General features: G+C 45.9%; 1 protein-coding gene across 12 annotated transcripts in view; it reads left to right on the top strand.

Moving 5' to 3' along the window:
- Positions 1–22,146, top strand: part of HERC4 (HECT and RLD domain containing E3 ubiquitin protein ligase 4) — a 112,131-nt gene that overhangs the window by 47,988 nt on the left and 41,997 nt on the right. For all 12 annotated transcript variants that reach the window (XM_036336876.1, XM_036336884.1, XM_036336875.1 and 9 more), the window contains 7 exons: positions 3,347–3,507; positions 16,013–16,089; positions 16,373–16,497; positions 17,466–17,525; positions 17,638–17,749; positions 18,941–19,130; positions 21,037–21,209. In XM_036336876.1, coding sequence (XP_036192769.1) covers positions 3,347–3,507; positions 16,013–16,089; positions 16,373–16,497; positions 17,466–17,525; positions 17,638–17,749; positions 18,941–19,130; positions 21,037–21,209 — 898 coding nt within the window. The remainder of the gene's footprint in view (positions 1–3,346; positions 3,508–16,012; positions 16,090–16,372; positions 16,498–17,465; positions 17,526–17,637; positions 17,750–18,940; positions 19,131–21,036; positions 21,210–22,146) is intronic.

Below are 22,146 nucleotides of genomic sequence, written 5' to 3'. Positions count from 1 at the left end.
TATCGCAACAGTGTTTCAATTATAGAACAAACCCAGATCCCTGCTTTCAGCAGCTGAGTTCTCAGAGCTGCAGCCGGGCCTCAGAGCTAAAGCCAGCTCTCAGCTCCAGTGACAGCCGTAGAAGGTAAATGAATCCCAGAATTAAAAAAAAAAGAAAAAAAGGAAGAGTTGGGAGCTTCAGTCGCCCGCCAGCCTGAAAACGGCCCTCAGCCCCTCACCCAGACTGGTCCGGCACCCCAGTGGGGAACCCACCCTGAAGCAACAAGATGGCGGCTAATTTGCATACTGAAGGTGGGCGGCAGCGGGCAAGGCTGTCCGCGGTCTGGGACCTGGATCCATGACCTCGCGGGCGGGTGGCAGCGCTTGAGGCTATCTGCGGTCTGGGACCCGGATCCGTGACGTGGTGGGCAGGGGGCAGCACTTGAGGCTGTCCACGGGACCAAGACACGGATCTGTGACCCTGGTGGGCGGGGGCGGTGCTTGAGGCTGTCCATGGTCCCGGGACCCGGATCCGTGACCCTTCCCGGCGGGGCGGCAGCTCGCACAGGGGCGGACCAGCCGGGGTTGGGCAGGGCAGGACGCCTGGCTTCCACCCAGCCCCAGTCACTCTGGGCAGGTGAGCAGCACAGAGAGCCTCTGGACAGGGGAGGCAGGCCGGCGGAGGGCGGCCTGTACTCCCCACATGACGGTGGTGACAGCTGTGAGCCCGCCAAGCAGAGCCTGCAGGCTGAGCTGAAGTAGCGCCTACAGGCCATCAGCGCCCAGGAGTGGCTGCGCAAGATCCACCTCCTGGCCCAGAAGGTGCAGGGTCGCAGGGACAGCCACCGTGGAGGGCCAGACTGACGTCCTCCTGGCCGCACCACGGGGGTTTGCGGATCTGCAAAGTCAGAGGCCTCCAGTGTACACATCCCCCAGCACACTGTCACCCTCCCACGCCTGCAACAGTTGCAAACCAAGGCATGCACATGTTCCCCCCGCCTCTCCACCGCCGCCATAAACCCAGCATGCCTAACGCCCCCACAGGATGTGCACACATCCCCTCTGACGCACTCACGTCCTTTGGAGAGTGTCTGGGTGTTCTGGGTGCTGAGGGTGGGCGCCTGTGAGATGACAGTGAGAGGGCGGAGTGGTGATGCCCTGTTCCCACGGAGGCCAGTGCAGCTACAAGATCACCTCTAGGGGGTTAATGCAGGTGCTGTGGCGGGAGCAGATGCAGACAGACACACCAGGTGGGTACGGGCGGCCCTCGCTGAGGTGCCGTCGGTCAGCGTTCAAGATCAAGAACCCAGAGGTGGAGAGGAATTCCGTCCTCTCAGTGAAACAGTGGGATAGTCCGGGCGACTGTAGAGGAGGAATGTGCACTTTGGGTGCCAGCACCCATGAGCGAAGGCTGCCCTGACTGAGCCTCGCTTGCTTGGGGCCTAGCGCACCCCTGCCAGGCAGCGGGTGACAGGACGTGCTTTTCTGAATTAATGAGAGAAAACGTTGATTCTCCTGCTACCCACAAAGGTTGAAAGTGAAGTGGGGAGATGTGGGGAGTGAGCAAGGTTCCCCGTCTGGGGGTTCCAAATCTGCTGTTGGTTTCGTTCACTGCTGACTAGAAATAAACAGGGTGTCCCCCCAAAATGTATACACACTTTGAATACCTACTAATTCCAATGGTTTTAAGCATAAGAAAGAAACAGCAATGGAGCTGTTATCTGTTAAAAGTGTAGGTACAAACAGGTAGTTGGACATTCCCAGAGGGGTCTCAGATTAGAGAGGGAGAAGGCCAGACTGAGGGCCCCTTCCCCCCCCCCCCCCATCCCAGTGCACGAATTTCGTGCACCGGGCTACTAATACTATATAATAAAAGAGAAACATGTAAATTGACTGTCCCTTCACTACACTCACCAGCCAGTCTGGGTGAATATGCAAATTAACCCAACAAAGATGGTAGGTTAATTTGCATACACAGGCACTGGTGGAGAGCAGAAGTGGGAGAGCTGGCAGCTTGTGGGGATGTGACTCCCTCGGTTGCTCCCTTGGGGGGACGTGGCTCCCTCTGTTGCCTGGCGGAGAGCAGAGCAGGAGAGCCAGAGGTGTGGGGGGCCATGGCTCCCTCAGTCGCTCCCAGTGTGGGGAGCACCAGGAATGCTGGGAATCATAGTTCTGGTGGCAGACAGATCTCCTAGACACTAGAGCAAAGTGAGCCTGGAGCAAGTTACTATTGCAGTGGGGGATGGAGGGAAAGCAAAGATGAGAGACATAAGTAAAGTCACAGTGTCTTAAGAAAAATTAAAGGGAAGTTATCCCAAAACTTCCAGGAAATCTCCACCAATGAAGTAAAGAAAAAATTGCCTCTATTCTGTGAGCAACAAACCAAACTGGGTTGGGGGGGGTCTCAGACAGTTCCCTCATATGATTGCAAAGACAGACAGAATCTCCCGGATTGGAGAGGGCTCCCCTGAGGGCTCCCAGATTGGAGAGGGTGCAGGTCGGGCTGGGGCCTCCCCCCCCCCCCCCCCCCGCACAAATCTTTGTGCACTGGACCCCTAGTATATACTAATAAAAGGGTAATATACTAATCAGACCAGATGTCCTTCCAGACAAAGCCACAGTGGCAGGGGCCGAGGCAAAGGCAGTTAGGGGTGACCAGGCCAGCAGGAAAGGGCAGTTAGGGGCAAGCAGGGGAGCAGACAGAGTGCTTAGGGGCGATCAAGAAGGCAGGCAGGTGAGCACATAGGAGCCAGCTGTCCCGGACTGGGAAAGGGATGTCCTACTGCCAGTTTAGACTCAATCCTGGCAGTCGGACATCACCTGAGGGGTCCCGGATTGGAGAGGGTGCAGGCCAGGCTGAGGGGAACCCCCCTTCCCCCCGGCACGAATTTTGTGCACTGGGCCTCCAGTTAATAAATAATACAAGAAAACTCTTTGTATACTCACAACTGTAAACCTACTTTTGCCTTACCCTGTATGCCCATTATGTGAAGTGTTTGTTAACATTGTTCAGATCTTCCATGTGTTTGTTTTTATCTTCTTTCTCACTTTTAAAATTAGTTACTGAAACGGGAATGGTACGGTGCCCTACACTATTTGACTAGTTTCAATTTCTGCTTTTAGGTCTGTCAGTTTTTGCTTTCTCTTTTGAGGATCTGTTATATGCTTATGCAGCCTGCCTGTGTGGTACAAAATTAATTAGTGTAGAAGAGGCTATTAATAAATACCTTACAGAATATGTTAGAACTGTAATGGCTTTATTAATTTATTTTTGAAGAAAAATATCCTTAATCTTTGCTGTGCTTTTCTAAATGTAAATTGTTTAGAAGGTAACATTAAGTCTGAGGTTTTCTATCTTTTACTCTAGGCAGCACACTTCTGCTTTTGTTCCTTCATCAGGACGAATTTATTCCTTTGGACTTGGTGGGAACGGCCAGCTAGGAACCGGTTCAACAAGCAACAGGAAAAGTCCTTTTACTGTGAAAGGAAATTGGTGCCCATATAATGGACAGTGTCTACCAGATGTTGGTAAGTTCTGTTACACACACATTAGAGTAATTGTTAAAATGTTGCTCTTAAATCATGAAGTTTTCTGTTTTAAATGAAAGAATTCAAGATACATTGTTTAGTGAAAATCAGACACTAAACAATCTATGTGGTTGCTTAGTTTGTTTATATTTGCATATATGCATAACGGAACTTGGGATAAATAAAGTAATAAAAAGTCGTTTCAGAGACTTGGACATATGGGAACTAGCTGGTGGCTAGATAAAAGTGGAAAGGAATACTTTTGTTTTTTATTTTTAGTTGTAAAATACACATAACATAAAATTTGTATAACATAATCATTTTTTAGTGTATTTTTAAGTATATTCACATGGTTCTGCAGCCGTTCTCGAACTCTTTTCATCTTTCAAAACTAAAACTCATTCATTAAACACTCTTCCCATTTAACTCCTCCCACCAGCTTGGCATCCCCTATATTCAGCATTCTATCTATAAGAATTTGACTTGATCTTCGTACCTTGGATGAGTCTAACCATGTAGTATTCGTCTTTTTGTGACTGGCTTATTTAATAAATTTAGCATAGCCAAACCGGTTTGGCTCAGTGGATAGAGCGTCGGCCTGCGGACTCAAGGGTCCCGGGTTCAATTCTGGTCAAGGGCATGTGCCCTGGTTGTGAGCACATCCCCAGTGGGGAGCGTGCAGGAGGCAGCTGATCCATCTCTCTCATCGATGTTTCTAACTCTCTGTCCCTCTCCCTTCTTTTCTGTGAAAAATCAATAGAATATATTTTAAAAAATAATAATAAAATAAAAATAAATTTAGTATAATCTCCTTAAGGTTTGTCCATGTTGCAGCACATGTCAGAATATTCTTCCTTTTTAAAGTTCCATAATCCTATCTAATAAAAGAGAAACATGGTAATTAGCCGTAACTTTGCTACCCTTCCCATTGGCTAAGCAGGGCGATATGCAAATTAACTGCCAACCAAGATGGCGGCCGGCAGCCAGGCAATTGACACAAACAGGAGGCTTGCTTGCTCCAGTGACGGAGGAAGCCAAGGTTCCCCGCCTGCCGCTGCTGGACTCTGAGCTGCAACATTGTTGCAAATATAGACCCTAAACAAAACCCCAGAAACCTGCTTTCAGTCAGCTGGGTTCTCAGAGCTGGAGTCTCAACAAAGTTTCAAATACAGAAGGTAAACAAAGCCCAGAAACCTGCTTTCAGCAGCCGAGGTCTCACAGCTAAAGCCGGCTCTCATCTCCAGTGACAGCCATAGAAGGTAAATAAATCCCAGAATTTAAAAAAAAGGAAAAAAGGAGAGGCTGGGAGCTTCAGTCACCCCAGTGGGGACCCCCACCCTGAAGAGGGTGTGAACAGCTGCAAACAGCCATCATCCCTTCATCCACTCTGGCCAGGCACCCAGTGGGGACCCCCACCCTGAAGGGGGTGTGACCAGCTGTAAACAGCCATCATCCCCTCACCCAGGCTGGCCAGGCACCCAAGCGGGACCCCCACCCTGATCCAGGACACCCTTCAAGGCAAACCAGCCGGCCCCCACCTGTGCACCAGGCCTCTATCCTATATAGTAAAAGGGTAATATGCCTCCCAGCACCAGGATCAGCAGAGCAGCGAGGCCTCACTGCCCCTGTGTCAAGCGGAGCCGCGAGGCCTCCCAGCACCGGGATCAGTGAAGCAGTGAGGCCTCTTAGCACCGGGATCAGCTGAGCATTGAGACCTCACTGCCCCTGTGTCAAGCGGATCCGCGAGGCCTCACAGCACTGGGATTAGAGGAGCAGCAAGGCCTCCCAGCACCTCCTGGCCCGTGGCTCAGCGTGACAGGGGGCAGTGCACAAACCCCCTGATCGCCCTGCGGCTGTGTGTGTGACGAGGTGGGGCCACAACCTCCCTATCTGCCCTGCTCTGTTCGTGACGGGAAGGCGCCCCAACCCCCTGATCGGCCCTGCTCTGTGCCTGATAGGGGAGAGCTCCCTAACCCCCTGATCGGCCCTGCTCTGTGTTGACAGGTTGAGGCGCCCCAACCTCCCCGTCAACCCTGCCTTGAGTGTGACAGGGTGGCGCCCCAACCCCCCAATCGGCCCTACCCTGAGTGTGACTGAGGGTGGCATCGCAACCTCCTGATCGGCCCTGCTCTGTACATGACAGGGGGGAGCTCCCCAACCCCCTGATTGGCCCTGCTCTGTGCGTGACAGGGGGCAGCGCCCCAACCCCCCTGATGGGCCCTGCTCTGTGCGTGACAGGGGGCAGCGCCCCAACCCCCCTGATGGGCCCTGCTCTGTGCGTGACAGGGGGCAGCGCCCTAACCCCCTGATCGGCTGGCTCTGTATGTGACAGGGGTGGTACCACAACCCCCTGATCCGCGCATGACGGGGTGGCGCCGCAACCTGGTCATCGACCCTGCCTTGAGTGTGACTGGGGGCGGCACCCCAACCCCCAAATCGGCCCTACCCTGAGCGTGACTGAGGGTGGCATTGCAACCTCCCGACCCGCCTTGCTCTGTGCATGACGGGGTGGCACCCCAACTCCCCAATCGGCCCTGCTCTGAGGCCTACCAGGGGCTGCACCTAGGGATTGGGCCTGCCCTCTGCCACCCAGGAGCAGGCCTAAGCCAGCAGATGGTTATCCCCCGAGGGGTCCCAGACTGCGAGAGGGCACAGGCCAGGCTGAGGGACTCCCCCCATCCCCCTCGAGTGCACAAGTTTTTGTGCACTGGGCCTCTAGTCTATATTTATAAAAGCCTAAGTGACCAGATGACCGGACGGTAGCTATGATGAGCACTGACCACCAGGGGGCAGATGCTCAATGCAGGAACTGTCCCCTGGTGGTCAGTCAGATCCCACAGCCAACTGTCTGGGGCTGGCCAACCTCCTATGGTCCCTCCCCTTGTCCGACCAGTCCCAATTGGCCTTAATCTGCCCCAATTGCCAACTAGGCCAAGGGAACCCACCCATGCACCAGGCCTCTATCCTATATAGTAAAAGGGTAATATGCAAACTGACCCTAACAGCAGAAATGACTGGTCACTATGACACACACTGACCACCAGGGGGCAGACACTCAATCAGGAGCTGCCCTCTGGTGGTCAGTGCACTCTCACAGGGGGGAGCTCTGCTCAGCCACAAGCCAGGCTTACGGCTGTCAGTACAGGAGTGGTGGTGGGAGCCTCTCCTGTCTCCTCAGCAGCGCTAAGGATGTCTGACTGCAGCTTAGGTCTGCTCCCCGCTGGCAAGTGGACATCCCCTGAGGGCTGCCGGACTGCCAGAGGGATGTTTGATTGCCATCCTGGCCCAATACCCCTGGGAGCAGGCCTAAGCCAGCAAGTGGTCACCCCCAAGGGGTCCCAGACTGCGAAAGGGCACAGTCCGGGCTGAGGGACCCCCTACCCCCGAGTGCACAAAGTTTTTTGCACTGGGCCTCTAGTCCTATATAATAAAAAAGGAACATGCAAATTATCCATCCCTCTGCTATGCACAAGCCATGCCCAGCAGCCAATCAGGACCGAGTATGCAAATAAACCCAACTATGATGGCGGCGGCCACGGAGCTGGAGTGAGCAGGAGGCTTGGTTTGCCTCCGGCGATGGAGGAAGCCAAGCTTCCCGCCTGCCCTGGCCTGTCCTTGGCTCTGCTCAAGTCTGCAAAGTTTCAATTATTGAAGATAAATAAATGCCAGAAAGAAAGGAGAGGCTGGGAGCTTGGGTTGCTGGGGGGGGCGTGTCCAGCCTGAAAACGGCTCTCAGCCCCTCACCCAGACTGGCCAGGCACCCCAGCAAGACCCCCACCCTGATCCGGGACACCATTCAGGGAAATCCAGCCGGACCCCACCCATGCACCAGGCCTCTATCTTCCTCCTATATAATAAAAGGATAATATGCAAATTGACCCTAACAGCAGAATGACTGGTCACTATGACACACACTGACCACCAGGGGGCAGATGATCAATGCAGGAGCTGTCCCCTTGTGGTCAGTGCTCTCCCACAGGGGAGTTCTGCTCAGCCATAAACCAGGCTGACGGCTGCCATCACAGTGGTGGTGCATGGAGCCTCTAATCAGGGCAATATGCAAATTAACTGCCAGCCAAGATGGCGGCCGGCAGCCAGGCAGCTGGAAGCTAACATGAGGCTTGCTTGCTTCAATTACGAAGGACTCCAATGTTCCCCGCCTGCCTTGCCGGCCTCTGAGCTTGCAGTTTGAAACATTGTAACAAATATAGAAACTAAACAAAACCCCAGAAACCAGCTTTCAGCCAGCTGGGGTCTCAGAGCTGGAGTTGATACAGTGTTTCGATTATAGAACCTAAACAAACCAGATACCTGTTTTCAGCAACGGAGGCCTCAGAGCTGGAGCTAGAGCTAAAGCTGGTCCCGAATAAATTAGAAACAAGGAAAAAAGGAGCGGTTGGGAGCTTCAGTCACCCACCAGCCTGAAAACAGCCCTCAGCCCCTCACCTAGACTGGCCAGGCCCCCCAGTGGGGACCCCCACCCTGAAGGGTGTGTGACCAGCTGCATACAGCCATCATCCCCTCACCCAGGCTGGCCAGGCACCCCAGTGGGGACCCCCACCCTGATCCAGGACACCCTTCAGGGCAAACCAGGCGGCCCCCACCCGTGCCCCAGGCCTCTATATAGTAAAAGGGTAATATGTCTCCCAGCACCGGGATCAGCATGACGGGGCAGCGCCCAAACCCCCTGATCGCCCTGCGGCTCTGTGTGTAACGGGGCGGGGCCACAACCCCCCGATCGGCCCTGCTCTGTGTGTGACAGGGTGCGGTGCCCTAACCCCCCCCCCCCCCCCCACACACACACACACACACACGGTCCCTGCTGTGTGTGTGACGGCGTAGAGCCATAACCTCCCCATCGGCCCTGCCTTGAGTGTGACAGGGTGCAGCGCCCCAACCCTCTGATCAGCCCTGCTCTGTGTGTGACAGGTGGCGGTGCCCCACTTCCCTTATCGGCCCTGCTCTGTGCGTGACAGGGGAGAGCTCTCCAACCCCCTGATTGACCCACCTCTGTGTGTGACAGGGTACGGAGCCCCAACCCCCCTGATGGGCCCTGCTCTGTGAGTGACAGGGGGTGGCGCTGCAACCTGTCCATCGACCCTGCCTTGAGTGTGACGGGGCGGTGCCCCCACACCCCAATCAGCCCTACCCTGAGCGTGACAGGGTGGCATCGCAACCTCCCGATCCGCCCTGCTCTGTGCATGACGGGCGGCGCCCCAACTCCCCAATCAGCCCCGCTCTGAGCCTGACCAGGGGCTGCACCTAGGGATTGGGCCTGCCCTCTGCCACCCAGGAGCAGGCGTAAGCCAGCAGGTCATTATCTCCCAAGGGGTCCCAGACTGGGAGAGGGCACAGGCCGGGCTGAGGGACCCCCCCTTCCCCCCGAGTGCACTAATTTTTGTGCACCGGGCCTCTAGTGTATATTAATAAAAGGGTAATACGCTAATTAGACTGGAAGACTTTCCAGGAAACTTCCACACCGAGACATGTGGCAGGGCTGAGGCAGAGGTTATTGGGATCAGGCCATGAGGGGAGGGCATTTGGGGGTGATCATGTTGACTGGGGTGGATAGTTGTGGATGAGCAGGCCAGCAGGATGGGGCAGTTGGGTGCGAGCAGGCCAACTGGGGGGACAGTTGGGGGCGAGTGGACCGGCAGGCAGAGTGGTTAGGAGCAATCAGGCAGGCAGGCAGGTGAGCAGATAGGAGCCAGCAGTCTTGGATTGCGAGAGGGATGTCCGACTGCCAGTTTAGGCCCTGTTTCCCAAAGGGTCGCAGATTGGACAGGGTGCAGGCCAGGCTGAGGGGCACCCCTCCATACCCCCACTGAGTGCACAAATGTCATCCACCTGGCCTCTAGTATATAAATAATATATATCCCTTACCATGATAAACTATTCTTCAGAATTGTTTTCTTATTTTAGCTATGTCTGATTTTCTTTGGGCTTTTTCTCTGAGTTGTGGGACTTGAATTTGTTGAGACTTTATTCAATTATGTGTATAATTTGAAAAGGTCTATAACTTTTTATTATGAACTAGGGGCCTGGTGCACGAAATTCGTGCACTGGGTGTGGTGGGGGGGAGTGTCCCTCAGCCCAGCCTGCCCCCTCTCACATACTGGGAGCCCTCAGGCGTTGACCCCCATCACCGTCCAATCGCAGGATTGGCCCCTTGCCCAGGCCTGACGCCTCTGACAGAGGCGTCAGGCCTGGGCAGGGGACCCTCATTTCCCCCCATCACTGGTTCTGCCCCCAGCCCAGGCCTGATGCCTCTGGCCCAGGTGTCAGGCCTGGGCAGGGGACCCTCATTTCCCCCCATCACTGGTTCTGCCCCCAGCCCAGGCCTGATGCCTCTGGCCCAGGCGTCAGGCCTGGGCAGGGGACCCCCAGACCCCTCCGATTGCTGGCTCTGCCCCTTGCCCAGGCCTGATGCCTCGGCCAGAGGCATAGACCCCCATCACCCTCCGATCGCCTGATCGGCCCCTTGCCCAGGCTTATCGCCTCCGCCAGAGGCTTATCCCCTCGATCACTGGCTCTGACCCCCGCCCAGGCCTGAGGCCTCTGGCCCAGGAATCATGCCTGGGCAGGGGACTCCCATCTCCCTCTTGATCGCTTGCTCCACCCCCCGCCCAAGCCTGACGCCTCTGACCCAGGCTTCAGGCCTGGGCAAGGGGACCATCATATCCCTCCAATCCCCGGCTCCGCTCCCCGCCCAGGCCTGATGCCTCGGCCAGAGGAGTTGACCCTCATCACCCTCCGATCACCAATCACCGGATCGGCCCCTTGACCAGGCCTGAGGCCTCCGGCAGAGGTGTCAGGCCTGGGCAGGGGACCCCCAGCTCCCCGCGGTTGCAGGCTTCGCCCTTGCCCAGGCCTAACGCTTCTGGCCGAGGCGTCCGGCCCCGGGCAGTGGGGACCCGCAGCGGCAGCAGCGCCGCGATCTCCCGCTCTGCCCCTGCCCAGGCCTAATGCCTCTGGCTGAGGTGTCCGGCTCGGGCAGCGGGGACCCACAGCTGCAGCGGCCCCGCAATCATGGGCTCCGCTTTAGGCCGAGGCAAGGGACCCCTAGCTCCCGGGACTGCCAGCTTCGACCGTGCCCAGCTCCCATCGCTGGTTCCACCCCTACTTCCTGCTATCACTGGCCAGGGTGGCAAAGGCGCCTGATTCTCCGATCATGGCTGGGGGGCAGGGCAAAGGGCCACCTTTGCCCTGGCCCCCACCTCTTAGCTCCCCCCTGGGTTTCCGATCACTGTCAGTGGCAGGGGGCTTCTTCCTGCTTTCCCTTTCGCCTCCCTGCATTGTGCCTACATATGCAAATTAGCCGCCATCTTTGTTGGCAGTTAACTGCCATCTTAGTTGGCAGTTAATTTGCATATAGCCCTGATTAGCCAATGAAAAGGGTAGCGCTGTACGCCAATTACCATTTTTCTCTTTTATTAGTGTAGATAGCCTTGAAGATTCTTATTTATTTATTTGTTTGTTTGTTTTTGGTAACTAAAAGGCTATCTCAGTTATGCTTCTATTTTGCAAAGATCAAGGTGTGATACTCTTTTCTTGTTTTCTGTTTGATTTTTATGTATAGAATGTGGCTTCATTTTCTTCCGGTTACTTAGGTTTGGAATACACATTTATTTTAATTGTAGTGTTTTTTTTCTTGTGTCCTCAGCAGCATATTGGTGTTTTGTCATATCAGTTTCTTCCATAAAAGGCACTAATAAACAAGGATTTTGTATTTTCAAGCAGACGGACTATTTTAAAGAATCATGTATTTCGTTTATATAACTTAGTCAGTTAGGAATGCATATTATCACTGTTGAAAATGTATACCTTGAAATTATTTGCATTAAAATGAGAAAGGAGATGGAGTTTTAAAATTAGTTATTTTGCTACAATTTTGTTTCATCAAAGAAATAGTTGGTTCACAGTAGCCAAAAGGTGCAAACAATTCAAATGCACATCTACAGATGAATGAATGAAAAATTTGATATGCACATGTAATCAAATAGTAGTCAGTCATAAAAAGGAGTGGAATTTTGGTCTATGCAACAACATGAATGAACCTTGAAAACATGTTAAGATACAAACGGACAAATATCATGATATCTTTTATATGAGGTATCTAGAACAGTGAAATTTACAGAAACAGAAAATAGTATAGAGGTTACCAAGGGAGGAGGAGAATAAAGAGTTATTGTTTAAAAGGGTACAAAATGTCTAGGATTATAAGAACATTCGGGAGATGAACCATGGTGATAGCTGCGCAAGATTTTAAGTGTGCTTAAGGCTGCTAAATTGTACACTTTAAAATAGTTAAAATGGGACCTTGGACTGAAGGATCACAGATTCGATTCCCTTCAAGGGCACATGCCTTGGTTGCAGGCACATGCAGGAGGTAACCAATAGATGTTCCCACTTGAATGTTTCTCTCTCTCTCTCTGTCTCTCCCCCTCCCTTCCTCTCTCTCTAAAAATTAATGGTAGGAATATCCTTGGGTGAGGATTAACAAAAAATAAAAATTTTAAAGATCCTATCTAAGAATAGACAAACATGGTAATTGACCATACCTTCACTATGCCTCCCATTGGCTAATCAGCATTATATGTAAATTAACCACCAACAAAGATGGCGCCTAATTTGGATTCTGCAGGCAGGGCAGGACAGCACGAACTGCCAGCGCACCACCATCCAGGTTAAGCCGGCCTCCCGGGACCCCATCTGCAGGTTCCCGGTGGCAAGGCAGGCCCGCCGCCGAAACCACAGCAGCCAGCCGTGCCTTGCCATCCCGGGACCCGATTGGCAGGTCCTGGGCGACAAGGCACGCCCGCCCCAGAAGCCGCCTGATATGGTAGTAACTCTATCAGTAGCACTCTGAAAGTCAGTGGCATAAATGCACCAATTAAAAGACAGGTTATGAGGGTGAATCAAAAACAAAATCCACTTTAAATATAAAGACACATAGATTAAAAGTAAATGAATTAAGTTGCAGCCTGTTTTTCTCAGTGGATAGAGCATTATCCCGTGACTGAAGGGTCCCAGGTTCGATTCCAGTCAAGGGCTTGTACCTCAGTTGCTGGCTTGATCCCCAGTCCCTATCAAAGCATGTGCAGGAGGCAACCAGTCAATGTGTCTTTCCCTTTCCTTTCACTCTCTCTAAAATTCAATGGGAAAATATCCTTGGGTGAAGATTAACAAAAACAAAGTAAATGGATTAAGTAACATTAAAGAGATTATAAGAAAAGTATATTCCAAATTTTGTTAGTTGTATAATGGTTATGTTTAGATTATTAACACCTAAGAAATTGGGTGAAGGGTACATATAATATGCTGTCGTATTTTATAGTGGTTTTTTTTTCATATGTATGAGATTATTTCAAATTAAAATATTAAAAAATTAAAGATTAATAAAACATTAATTGAAATGTGTATGCATTCCATGAAAAATCTCCTAATTGTTTCTAGCATACTTTATTAAATTGTGCTAAAATTTACAAGGGTTCAATTAAAAAAATATCTTAATTCTAAATGATATAATAGAAAATATATAATAGTGCAGTTATAAGCACTTATCTGAAAATAAAAATTTAAAGAAGTGAATTTAAAGAAGGGATTAGCCAAAGAAAATATATGCATAACCCATGGACACAGACAACAGTATGGTGATGGCCAGAGAGAAGTGGGGAGCAAGAGCTGGGTAGAGGGGCCAAAAGGGGGGAAATAGGGACATCCTATATAATAATAATAAAAGGCTAATGTGCACATTGACTGAACGCCAGAATGACCAGTTGCTGTGATGCACACTGGCAACCAGGGGGCAGATGCTCAATGCAGGAGCTGCCCCCTGGTGGTCAGTGCACTTCCATATGGGGAGTGCCACTCAGCCAGAAGCTGGCTCATGGCTGGCCAGCACAGTGGTGGTGGCAGGAGCCTCTCCCACCTCTGTGGCAGCACTGGTCGATGTTTCTCTCTCATCGATGTTTCTAACTCTCTGTCTCTCTCCTTTCCTCTCTGTAAAAACTCAATAAAATATGTTAAAAAAGAAAAAAAAAAAAAAAAAGAATGTCCAACTAACAGTTTAGACCCGATGCCTTAGGGGCCTAAGCCTTTAGTTGGACATCCCCCGAGGGCTCCTTGGCTGCCAGAAGGTGTCTGACTGCAAGCTTAGGCCTGATCCCCCAGGGAGTGGGCCTAAGTCGACAGGTGGACATCCCCCAAGGGGTCCTGGACTGTGAATGGGTGCAGGCTGGGCTGAAAGGCCCCCCCACACACACACTGCATAAATTTTTGTGCACCGGGCCCCTAGTCCTATATAATAAAAGGCTAATACGCAAATCAACCAAATGGCGGAACGAACGGTTGCTATGACACGCACTGACCAGCAGGGGCAGACACTCAGTGCAGGAGCTGCCCCCTGGTGGTCAGCGTGCACCCACAGGGGGAGTGCCGTTCAGCCAGAAGCCGGGCTCATAGCTGGCGAGCGCAGTAGTGGTGGCAGGAGCCTCTCCCACCTCCACAGCAGTGCTAAGGATGTCCGATTGATGGCTTAGGGGAGTGGGCCTAAGCCGTCGGTCAGACAACCCCCAAGGTCTCCCAGACTGCAAGAGGGCGCAGGCTGGGCTGAGAGACCCCCTGAGTGCATGAATTTCGTGCACCGGGCCTCTAGTAAATACATAAAATAGTTAAAATGCTAAATTTTGTTATGTATCTTTTACAACACTATATATTTATATATTTTGCATATCTACAGGGTGGGGCAAAAGTAGGTTTATAATTGTGAGTACACAAAACAGTTTTTTCTTATATTATTACTTATTACTAGAGGCCCGGTGTACAAAATTCATGCACGGCAGCGGGGGTGGGGAGGGTGGGGTCCCTAAGCCCAGCCTGCACCCTCTCCAATCTGGGATCCCTCTTGCAATCCGGAACCACTGGCTCCTAACTGCCTCTGCCTGCCTGCCTGATGCCCCTAACTGCTCCCCTGCCAGCCTGATCATCTCTAACTGCTCTTTCCTGCCAGCCTGATACCCCTAACTGCTCTCCCCAATTGGCCTTATCTCCCTAACTGCTCTCCCCTGATGGCCTGATCCCCCTAACTACCGGCCTGATCCCCCTAAATGCCCAACTGCCCTCCCCTCCTGGCCTGATCCCCCCTAACTCTTCTCCCTTGCCGGCCTGATCCCTCTAACTGCTCTCCCCTGCCAACCTGATTCCCATAACTTCTCTTCCCTCCTTGTCTGATTCCCCTAACTGCCTAACTGCCACCTTCTCCCTTCTCCCTTCTCCCTTTTCCCTTCTCCCTTCTCCCTTCTCCCTTTTCCCTTCTCCCTTCTCCCATGGTGCCGCCTTCTCCCTTCTACCTTCTCTTGCAGTACTTTCTCCCGCGGCCTTTGCAAAAGGGACCGTGGTGCTGGACCTGCCCTCTCAGCCACTGCAGCTGCTGGCCCTTGACCCTTGCAGCTGCTGTGGCTTTGTCTGGAAGGAAGTCCAGCCTAATTAGCATATTACCCTTTTATTAGTATAGATTATTGTATTATTTTTCATACTAACAACTGTAAACGTACTTTTGCCCCACCCTGTATAAAGGTTGATAATTATTTTGCACTATACTAAAGGTGTGAAGCATACACACACTAGTTAAATGTGAATTTAATTTACTCAACCCCTCCAGAGGTGAAGTCTGTAGCCCCCAGTATTAACATTGTTAACATAAACTTAATCTGTTGTGGCTGTAAAAACAACACTTTTTGATAGCATATTCCAAGGACTTCCAGGTTGTTTCCTTAAAGCTGGGCAAAGGTATAAACTTTGGACACCTGTATTAGTTTGTTAGGGCTGCTATAACAAAATATAAACTGAATGGCTTGAACAACACAAAATGTATTGACTCACAGTTCTGGAGGCTAGAAATCCAAGATCAAGGTATTGGCAGGATTGCTTCCTTCTGAGGGCTATAATGGAAAATCTGTTCCATGTGTCTCTTCTGGCTTCTAGTGGTTTGCTGGCAGTCTTTGGCATTCCTTGCCTAGTAGATTTCTGCCTTCGTCTTCACATGGCATTCTTTCTGTGTGGATATCTATGTCCCAGTTTTCCTCCTTTATAAGGACACCAGTCATCTTGTATTAGGGGCCTACCCTAGTCTATATGATCTCAACTAATTACATATGACATCAGTGTTTTTTCTCTCCCCCCCCCCCCCTTACCCCACTATCTTAAAAAAAAAAAGATACAGACTAGAAAACACCATTTTTGTGTGTAGGCCAGAAGAAAGACTTCTAAACTTACCAAATGCTGTTCATGCTTGTGGGATCATTTAATGTTTGTACTTGGTCAGCCTCATTTCCATAGCAATTAGAATATTCCAATATATTTTATATCATTGAGTCCATGAATGGGAGGTCTAATTAAGTTAGATGATTAAGAGAAAATCCAATAGTAGCATATTTGATGCTTTAAAAAATGTGATATAAATCTGATTTTTTTTTTCTTTTTTTACATTTTATTTTTATCACAGACTCTGAAGAATATTTCTGTGTAAAAAGAATTTTCTCAGGTGGAGATCAAAGCTTTTCACATTACTCTAATCCCCAGGTAATAGTAGTCATAAATAATTACTAAACTCAAAGAAATTAGAAGAAATTTTTCAACCAATAAATGTTCTTTATATTTTATAAAGTAATTGCCTTACATTTTTTTCCTCAAGTTTACAAAATTTTGCTGATTCATATAAGAAGTTTTGGTTTCAGGTGTTTAGTAGATATTTCTGTTTTTAAAAAAGTCAAATACTATACATACTATATTTAATTATATATCTAGGTTTAAATTATATGTAATATCTCCTCCCTCTGACTAATCTGCTTGTTTTAAAATTTAGAATGGTGGGCCACCAGATGACTTCAGATGTCCTGATCCTTCAAAGCAGATCTGGACTGTGAGTGAAGCTCTGATTCAAAAATGGCTGAGCTACCCCTCTGGAAGATTTCCTGTGGAGATAGCCAAGTAAGAAAGACAAATTACCTACACAGCACAAGCTCCCAACTTTGTGGTAGAGCAAACCTGTACTTAGGAGTTTTTATTTAAGTAAATATTTTGTTAAATATCACTTACTGAATTGTTTGTGTACAAAAGTTAAAATGTTGCCTTGACTGGTTTTGCTCAGTGGATAGAGCGTCGGCCTGCGAACTGAAGGGGTCCCAGGTTCGATTCCGGTCAAGGGCATGTACCTTGGTTCTGGGCACATCCCCAGTAGGGAGTGTGCAGGAAGCACATCAATGTTTCTAACTCTCTATCCCTCTTCTTCTCCCTTCCTCTCTGTAAAAAATCAATAAAATATATATTTTTTAAAAAGTTAAAATGTCTAGAATTTCTATAATAACGGATATTTTAAGAGATCTTTCATTTAGACTTGTTAGAATTCTTTCATGTACATAATGATATATGAAATGACTTTAAATATTAAATGTAGCCACTTTAGGGTTAGGATTGAAATGTTTCTTGTAGCTTCCTAGTGGTAACTGTCTTAACTTTTATATTCCCAAGAAGATTTGAGTATTACTTTCTTGAATATTTTGCTTATAGATGAACTTATTTAGTACTTAAAGTTTTTCAAATTGTAGGTTGTGTTGGTGTTGGCTTCCCAAATAATAACACCCCAGATTAGATTTACCAGAGTGTGAAATTAAGAAAATTAAATGTGCATGTTTTCATTTACAATTTTTTTAAAAGAACATCAGATTTGTTCAATGAATCAGATGAAAGTAATGTTTGAGAAACTTAAGGATATGTAGTAATATCTTTATCAAGTATTATTTAATCAATCTTTAATAATTTATAAAGTCCAGATTATTCTAATTAAGTGTTGATGAGAAGAATGTAAAATTAAATAATAGATTAAACATTTATTTTAATTTTTATTAAAAAAGAAAGGCAAACATTTCTTATTTTGTTATTTTTAAATTCCTTTTTAGTGAAATAGATAGAACGTTTTCTTCTTCTGGTTGTCTAAATGGAAGTTTTTTAGCTGTTAGGTAAGTGGCAATTCTTTGATATACTGAATTTTTTAAGTTTATTATATTAAATAAGTGAAATAATTTTAAAGTTTCATTTTATTATTTTTCTCTCTCTTTTTTTTTTTAATAGCAATGATGATCACTATAGAACAGGCACCAGATTCTCAGGGGTTGATATGAATGCTGCTAGGCTTTTATACCACAAACTAATACAACCTGATTATCCTCAGATAGCTCAGCAGGTTTGTTTTTTTTTTTAATTGCCTCATATTTGTATTATGTAGCCTGTTGAGTTTTTTATTCCATGTTACTTTATGTTTATAGCCTAATTAACTTTACAGTTTCATACTCTTCATTATGATGCCCTTTGTATGGTTTTATTAAATTCAGTCAAACCTCGGTTCTCAAATGTCTCCCATCTCAAACAATTCAGTTCTCCAAGTTGTTTACAGAAAAAAATATTACAGTTGTTAAACAAAACTTCTCTCAGGCTACAAAGGAGAGCATGCAAGTCAGTTTACCAGCTAACCATCTCGTTGTTAACATTTTAGGAAATTGTTCTGTGAATATTTTTGTTTTTGTTTGTTTCTTTTTGCTTTTGTCACTGGTGAAATGAACAGTTAGTACACTTTTAAAACATAAAGAGGACATCAAGAATGCTAGTGTTGCTAAGGGTGTTAAAGAAACAGTGATCACAGGCAATTGAATAGGTTAAAAAACAAACAAAAAAACTGTTGCTGATTTAGATAAAGGGAAAGCAATTAGCCAGTGACAGCATTTCAGAGGCAATGATATATGAAAAAGTAAAGATGCTGCAGGCTGACTTCCCAAAAGACACCTCTGGAACAAGTTCTGAAAGTGATTCCTTTAAGGATAGTAGAGGTTGGTTCGGTAAATTTAAGAAAAGAGTGTTAGTTTATAGATTGACCAGGGTTTTAGACATACACTGTATGGAAGAAAGGTTAAAACAGGATATCTGGAATGAATTCATTTTACATTATTTCTAATGGGGTGGAAATGATGCGGTTTTCAAATAGTTCGTGTTTTGGACAGCCTTCCAGAACCGAGGTTCCACTGTATATAAATATAATAAATTCATTACAAATTAAGATATTTGTAATTTAGCTGTCAAATATCTGTAAATCTTTTCAGACATCTGGCACAGACCCTTAATTGCTCAACATTATCATGTTGTTTAAGTCTTTATATAACTGTAGAAAGAGAATTTAATGAAACTCATACAAGAATGCTTTTAGCAATGCTTAGGCATTAATTTTTATTGTGCTACAAAGTACATTTACTCAGTCATTGCAAGACTTTTTTCTTTCACCATTTCATGTTTGCTGTAGTATAAGATTATCTTTTTGTTTTCATGTTTTTGGAAAATACATTTATTTTAAATGAAGTAGGTTTTACTTTTTGTCAAAATATAGGTGGCAGCTAGTTTGGAAAAGAATCTGATTCCTAAACTGACTAGCTCCTTACCTGATGTTGAAGCATTGAGGTTTTATCTTACTCTACCGGAATGTCCTCTGATGAGTGATTCCAACAATTTTACAACAATAGCAATTCCCTTTGGTACAGCTCTTGTGAACTTAGAAAAGGCACCACTGAAAGTACTTGGTAAGAATTTAATTTTTTTTTCTTTTATAACCTTTTCTCTTTAAATGAAAATGCTCTGAACTTCTTATTTACTGTATTGCTCTTTGAAAATTTCTACCCTGCTTATTTGACATTGTCTTAGGGAAAAATAAACCTTTTTTTCTAGTCATTTGATGCTAGTTATTGAAGTTTTTGGAAGTATTAAAATTTTGATCAAACACTAGCAGAGACAGTATCAGGAAAGATAAAAGTTGTTTTTCATATTCCTCTCCCCCATCTCCTCCAGAGTGATCTTACTATTAAAAAAGTAAAGGAGAAGGAACAATTAAAACTGAATAAACATGATATTAAATCCTCCTTGAACTCTGTTAACCCTTTGCATTCTTTTCCTCACTTGCTAGTTTCTTGATGTTTGACTTATTTCTCTGCATGTAAATGAGATTCTTCTGCTTGTCTGATCTTACAGTTCTCTCTCTCTTTGTTCATATTTTTTGGCCTAAATTTTTCAAATTTTTTTTATTTTATTTTATTTTTTAAATATATTTTGTTGATTTTTTACCGAGAGGAAGGGAGAGGGATAGAGAGTTAGAAACATCGATGAGAGAGAAACATCGATCAGCTGCTTCCTGCACACCCCCTACTGGGGATGTGCCCACAACCAAGGTACATGCCCTTGACTGGAATCGAGCCCGGGACCCTTCAGTCCGCAGACACTCTATCCACTGAGCTAAACCAGTCAGGGCGTCAAATTTTTTTTTAAAATGTGTTTTTATTGATTTCAGAGAGATGAAGAGAGAGATGGAAACATCATTGATTAGAGAAAAATCATTGATCTGCTGCCTCCTGCATACCCCCTACTGGGGATCCATCCTGCAACCTGGGCATATGCCTTGACTGGGAATCGAACTGTGACCTCTTGGTTCATGGGTCGATGCTCAACCACTGAGCAACATCGGCCAGCCAATTTTTCTTATCTTAATTTTTCTAATTGTAAAGATTTCATCTATATCTCCAGGCTGTTATAGTTTTCTTGCTACAGTTAACCCAGTGCTTTCCTTCCTAATAGTATTTGTTAGGTATGTGAAGCTGAGATATATGGAAGTAATAAAATCAGTACAAGAATTTATAGAATTTCTGCTGAAGAGCAGAGGAAGCAACAAGTGAGGGATAGAATTTTGGAATCCTAAGGAATTAGCTAGTAATAGAAGAGTGAAGCAAGGACTTAAAAGAGTATTATTCTGTTTTGTCAGAAGTTTTGTATTCTTTCTGTCTGCCTCTTAGGATTGTGGTATATGTAGTTAATAACAACAAATAGTGAATATGGGAAAAGACAGACATTATATTTTTTATTGTTCAACTTCTGTATTTGATTTTCTGGAGCACCTTGCCTTTTAAAGGTGGTGTTTCACAATATTTCAACTTTGTGTTGAGAGATAAAGCTTAGAAAGATCCCCAAATATTGGAGCAAGACAGTTGTAAAGTGTTTTATTTAAAAATTAAAATTCTAATTTCCAAAGCATTTTTTAATAATAACTGGTTTTAATATTAGGTATAATGGTGAGTTTTTAATGTAATTAAGGAAACCATAAATGTAACTTTATTTTTACTTTTCTTTTTATTTATTGGGTGACACTGGTTAACAAAATTATACAGGCTTCATGTGCATGATTCAACAACACTATATATATACATGTATGTGTGTGTGTGTGTATATCATCTATATATTTTTGCTTTTGATAGCTTTTAAAACAGTATTCTTTAACTTGAAGATGAGGTGAGTAAACCCTCGAAATGTTACATAAAATACTGTGTCATGTGTATCTTCCTATAGTTTTCAAAGGGTTAAGAGCCACTGCTTTAGAAGAAAAGTTGGTATTATTTTGAAAATCATGATTATTTTATTTCTATGTTCACCTTTCAATAACAGAAAACTGGTGGTCAGTGCTTGAACCTCCACTATTCCTCAAGATTGTAGAACTTTTTAAGGAAGTTGTGGTACATCTTTTGAAACTCTACAAGATTGGCATTCCCCCTTCTGAAAGAAGAATTTTCAACAGTTTTCTTCATACTGCATTAAAGGTTTTAGAAATATTACATAGGGTATGTCCAGTTATTTATTTTTCTCTTTCCTCATTGCTACTAACAGATTGATGATGTTTAATTTAACGTTAATATATTACAGATTTAGATTAGCATAAAAGATACATAATAGAATTTGAAAAAGTTACCTAACTTGTCTGTAGTTGGGCTGACCAATAGCATGTTAGTGAATTGGATTCTCTTTATATTTTCTTGTGAAGAACATAATTTGTTTAAATAATATGTTTTTTATTATTTATACATGATTGTCATATAAAAGAGACTGAATCCTAGTTGTGATTATGAGATCAAAACTCATTCTTTTACTATTGGGTACTAATGGCTTCAGTTAAAGTAAAACATTTCATTAGAAACAAATTACTAACTTGAAATTGGAACCATATATAATTCATTAATTTACCTATTATTCTTTCCTGCCCTTCCTCTCAGTATGAGAAATAGTACTCTTTATACTTGTAGCAGTTCAAAGTTATATGAAGAAGTAGTCTCAGCTGTTTCATTAAAGATGGATTTGAGACATCCTTGATAGCTGGTAGGTATATCTATGTTATGCCATTTGGTATTCTTGAGATGCTATTTTCTTTTCGGGAGACATGACCTAAGGGAGAATCTTATGTCTGTAGACTCACAAGTGACTAAAAATCTCGTATAAACCTTTACTCTTTAGTTTCCTCCCCTTAACAACTTCAATGTTTTCAGACCCTTCTTATCTAGTACTGAGGTAAATAATGAGAGAATAAAGACGATAGTCCTTCTGTTCTCTGTAAGAAAGAACCCTTACGGAGCATTTCTTTTTTTCTTTTTATTCTGTTAGTGAAGTTCCTGTGTATTTTCTAAATGACTTCACTTTTTAAATTACTCTTTTCTATTATATTTAGAATGTCCAAGATTCCTAGGGGGAAAAAGTCATTTCTCTTCACTTTATAATCAAAGAAAT

This window comes from Myotis myotis, unplaced genomic scaffold (assembly GCF_014108235.1).
Source record: "Myotis myotis isolate mMyoMyo1 unplaced genomic scaffold, mMyoMyo1.p scaffold_m19_p_15, whole genome shotgun sequence".
Lineage (NCBI taxonomy): Eukaryota > Metazoa > Chordata > Mammalia > Chiroptera > Vespertilionidae > Myotis > Myotis myotis.
Note: the sequence above shows the minus strand (reverse complement) of the source record. Positions and strands in the feature narration are given on the sequence as shown.